The following is a 4,820-nucleotide window of genomic DNA, read 5'->3' as shown; positions in this document are numbered from 1 at the left end:
TTACTCCATAAATCCGATGCCCACTGTCACTACTAATATATCCAAGGCAGGACCATTCCCAGCACCAGCTGAATGTTTATCAACCTTACCCTTTATGTGCTGGGTGGAAACCTCCATCTCAGCAGTTACAACCTGGAGTCTATGAGATGTATAGAAACTTCCATTCAGTTATTAACATCTTATAACAAATGGGTTATATAGGATCGACCGTCTGTTAGTGATGATCAGATCTGCATCTATAGGTCATGTAGAACGTTTACTAATGGCAATGCTACATTATCTGTTATATGCTTCCATCTCATCAGTAGTACCCAATATTCCGGGGATTACATATAATCAGCAGCACCCTATGGAACCCATATGGGTTCCATATGATCAGTAACACCCTATATTCTATGGGTTCCATATGATCAGTAACACCCTATATTCTATGGGTTCCATATGATCAGTAACACCCTATATTCTATGGTTCCATATGATCAGTAACACCCTATATTCTATGGTTCCATATGATCAGTAACACCCTATATTCTATGGTTCCATATGATCAGTAACACCCTATATTCTATGGTTCCATATGATCAGTAACACCCTATATTCTATGGTTCCTTATGATCAGTAACACCCTATATTCTATGGGTTCCATATGATCAGTAACACCCTATATTCTATGGGTTTCATATGATCAGTAACACCCTATATTCTATGGTTCCATATGACCAGTAACACCCTATATTCTATGGGTTCCATATGACCAGTAACACCCTATATTCTATGGGTTCCATATAAATCAGTAACACCCTATATTCTATGGGTTCCATATAAATCAGTAACACCCTATATTCTATGGGTTCCATATGATCAGTAACACCCTATATTCTATGGTTCCATATGATCAGTAACACCCTATATTCTATGTGTTCCATATGATCAGTAACACCCTATATTCTATGGTTCCATATGATCAGTAACACCCTATATTCTATGGTTCCATATGATCAGTAACACCCTATATTCTATGTGTTCCATATGATCAGTAACACCCTATATTCTATGGGTTCCATATGATCAGTAACACCCTATATTCTATGGTTCCATATGATCAGTAACACCCTATATTCTATGGTTCCATATGATCAGTAACACCCTATATTCTATGGTTCCATATGATCAGTAACACCCTATATTCTATGGTTCCATATGATCAGTAACACCCTATATTCTATGGTTCCTTATGATCAGTAACACCCTATATTCTATGGGTTCCATATGATCAGTAACACCCTATATTCTATGGGTTTCATATGATCAGTAACACCCTATATTCTATGGTTCCATATGACCAGTAACACCCTATATTCTATGGGTTCCATATGACCAGTAACACCCTATATTCTATGGGTTCCATATAAATCAGTAACACCCTATATTCTATGGGTTCCATATAAATCAGTAACACCCTATATTCTATGGGTTCCATATGATCAGTAACACCCTATATTCTATGGTTCCATATGATCAGTAACACCCTATATTCTATGTGTTCCATATGATCAGTAACACCCTATATTCTATGGTTCCATATGATCAGTAACACCCTATATTCTATGGTTCCATATGATCAGTAACACCCTATATTCTATGTGTTCCATATGATCAGTAACACCCTATATTCTATGGGTTCCATATGATCAGTAACACCCTATATTCTATGGGTTCCATATGATCAGTAACACCCTATATTCTATGTGTTCCATATGATCAGTAACACCCTATATTCTATGGTTCCATATGATCAGTAACACCCTATATTCTATGGTTCCATATGATCAGTAACACCCTATATTCTATGGTTCCATATGATCAGTAACACCCTATATTCTATGGTTCCATATGATCAGTAACACCCTATATTCTATGGTTCCATATGATCAGTAACACCCTATATTCTATGGTTCCATATGATCAGTAACACCCTATATTCTATGGGTTCCATATAAATCAGTAACACCCTATATTCTATGGGTTCCATATGATCAGTAACACCCTATATTATATGGGTTCCATATGATCAGTAACACCCTATATTCTATGGGTTCTATATGACCAGTAACACCCTATATTCTATGGTTCCATATGATCAGTAACACCCTATATTCTATGGGTTCCATATGATCAGTAAAATCTTCATTAATACATAGATACCTCCATTCCAGCATTTATATATTATATCGATTATTATATAACCTTTCACCCTATTAGTACTGGGCTTTATTATCTGCGTTATAAAAAAAAGTTAGTTTTCATAAGTGATTTCCAAAAATATATATGGTCAATATAGAAACTTCCATTTCACCAATATTATGTAATGTTATATTCATTAATAATATCCTATATTCTATGGGCTATACAGAAAGTTTCATATAATGAGCAGTATCCTGCATGCTATAGATTATCTAGTAACTGCCATTTCATTGCTATTCTGCCATATTCGGTAGTTAATATAGAAGCTTCCATTTTATCAGTAATTACAGCTTATTTTCTGTGGGTTTGATAGAAACTTCCAATCTATTATATGTATTCTTGTTCTACAAATGCTAGAAAAAAGGCGTCTATTATATAAATATATACACATGAGTCTGTGTATATGTATATATATGTGTGTGTGTATATGAGTATGTGTGCATATGTGTGTACGTATATATGAGTGATTGTGTACATATATGTGTGTGAATGTATATATACGTGTGTGTATATATATATACATATATATATATATATGTATGTGCATGTATATATATATTTACGTGTGTGTTTCTATATATATGTGTGTATAAATATAGATATATGTGTGTGTATATATAGAAATATATAAATACATGAGTGTGTATAGAAATATATAATATATGAGCATGTATATATGTAAGTATATGTATATATATGTGTGTGTATAAATATAGATATGTTTGTGTATATATAGAAATGTATAAATACATGAGTGTGTACATAAATATATGAGCATGTATATATATATATATATATATATATATATATTTTATTACACTGAATTCCATCAGTAATATCCAATACTCTGCACATTGTTCTACATTTCATTATCTCTACCCATTGTAGGTTCTACAGGCAGTAAACGTCATCAGATACACAGAAAGTTCCATTCCATCATTAATAATAATAACCTATGGCGGAGGATCCTCTGGAATCAGAGCTTTCTCCCACTAATAACCATTTTCATGGCTGCAGGGGGAGATGCTGCAGGTGAGAGGTGATGATCACCAGGAAAGTTTGCAATAAACTTTTTGCTGTTTTTTTCTATAGGAGAAGGAGGGGGTAATATTGGGGTTGGCTGGGACTGGAGGAAGCCCCCCATCACCATGCCTCCTGCACCCCTTGTCCCTTCGGGCCTATAGAGGAGGCCGGTGGGGTGCACGGTATCTGCAGCCCCGTCAGGCCGTGCACCCCACTCCCTGCAGCACCCCTCTCCCTGCAGCACCCCTTTCCCTGCAACACCCCTCTCCATGCAACACCCCTCTCCCTGCAGCACCCCCCTCCCTGCAGCACCCCTCTCCCTGCAGCACCCCTCTCCCTGCAACACCCCTCTCCCTGCAGCACCCCCTCCCTGCAGCACCCCTCTCCCTGCAGCACCCCTCTCCCTGCAGCACCCCACTCCCTGCAGCACCCCACTCCCTGCAGCACCCCTCTCCCTGCAGCACCCCACTCCCTGCAGCACCCCTCTCCCTGCAGCACCCCTCTCCCTGCAGCACCCCACTCCCTGCAGCACCCCTCTCCCTGCAGCACCCCACTCCCTGCAGCACCCCTCTCCCTGCAGCACCCCACTCCCTGCAGCACCCCTCTCCCTGCAGCACCCCACTCCCTGCAGCACCCCCCTCCCTGCAGCACCCCACTCCCTGCAGCACCCCTCTCCCTGCATCACCCCACTCCCTGCAGCACCCCTCTCCCTGCAGCACCCCACTCCCTGCAGCACCCCTCTCCCTGCAGCACCCCACTCCCTGCAGCACCCCTCTCCCTGCAGCACCCCTCTTCCTGCAGCACCCCTCTCCCTGCAGCACCCCTCTTCCTGCAGCACCCCTCTCCCTGCAGCACCCCTCTTCCTGCAGCACCCCTCTTCCTGCAGCACCCCTCTCCCTGCAGCACCCCACTCCCTGCAGCATCCCAGCCTCCATTCTGCCAGAATTCTTTATTATTAAATCAATGGATGAGGAATAAAACGCCTTACGTTGCATTGGCAGCCCGAGAATGTCTGGAAGCCCCTTGACAGCTGCATCCGTGGCCAGCGCGGCGGAGCTCTGCATCATTTTATGGAGACGTCGTTGTAGAAATATCAGAGGAAATAAAACGGGACTAATAACGGAATCTATAAGGGGACGAGGAGGAGGCTGCGCTGTCAGGAGGCTGCGCTGTCAGGAGGCAGCGGCTGGGGGCAGCGGGGCGGCGGAAGCGGGCATGGGGGCAGCTGACAGGTGGCGAGCGGCCTGGCTGCTGCCGGAGCTGCTGCTGTCCCGGGCCGCTCTCCGGGCTCAGTGACGCTGCAGCCGCTCCAGCCCGAGTGCCGCTTACTCCGCGGCCACTTTGATTCATTCACACTGCAGGAGCCGCCGTGAAGTCACTGCCCACCCGGTTACCACGCCCACCTCAGCCAATCAGATCAGAAGGGGCGTGCCCGTTCGGGCCGCAAGTATCTACAAATAAAAGGCGTGACTTGCTTTAAAAGGGCGTGACCTTTATTAGCCACACCCCACGGGATCCAAGTGCGGCGGCAGCAGGTGTCTCCTCTCATAGCG

At 43.2% G+C, this 4,820-nt stretch overlaps 1 protein-coding gene across 1 annotated transcript in view; it reads right to left on the bottom strand.

The window, feature by feature from the left end:
• Positions 1-4,587, bottom strand: part of LHX4 (LIM homeobox 4) — a 76,514-nt gene extending 71,927 nt beyond the window's left edge. Inside the window, exon 1 of the mRNA XM_069737721.1 lies at positions 4,256-4,587. Within this exon, the coding sequence (XP_069593822.1) occupies positions 4,256-4,334 (79 nt within the window). The 5' untranslated portion in view covers positions 4,335-4,587. The remainder of the gene's footprint in view (positions 1-4,255) is intronic.
• Between the last annotated feature and the right edge of the window lie 233 nt (positions 4,588-4,820).

Source organism: Ranitomeya imitator, chromosome 8 (genome assembly GCF_032444005.1).
Source record: "Ranitomeya imitator isolate aRanImi1 chromosome 8, aRanImi1.pri, whole genome shotgun sequence".
In the NCBI taxonomy this organism is placed as follows: domain Eukaryota; kingdom Metazoa; phylum Chordata; class Amphibia; order Anura; family Dendrobatidae; genus Ranitomeya; species Ranitomeya imitator.
Note: the sequence above shows the minus strand (reverse complement) of the source record. Positions and strands in the feature narration are given on the sequence as shown.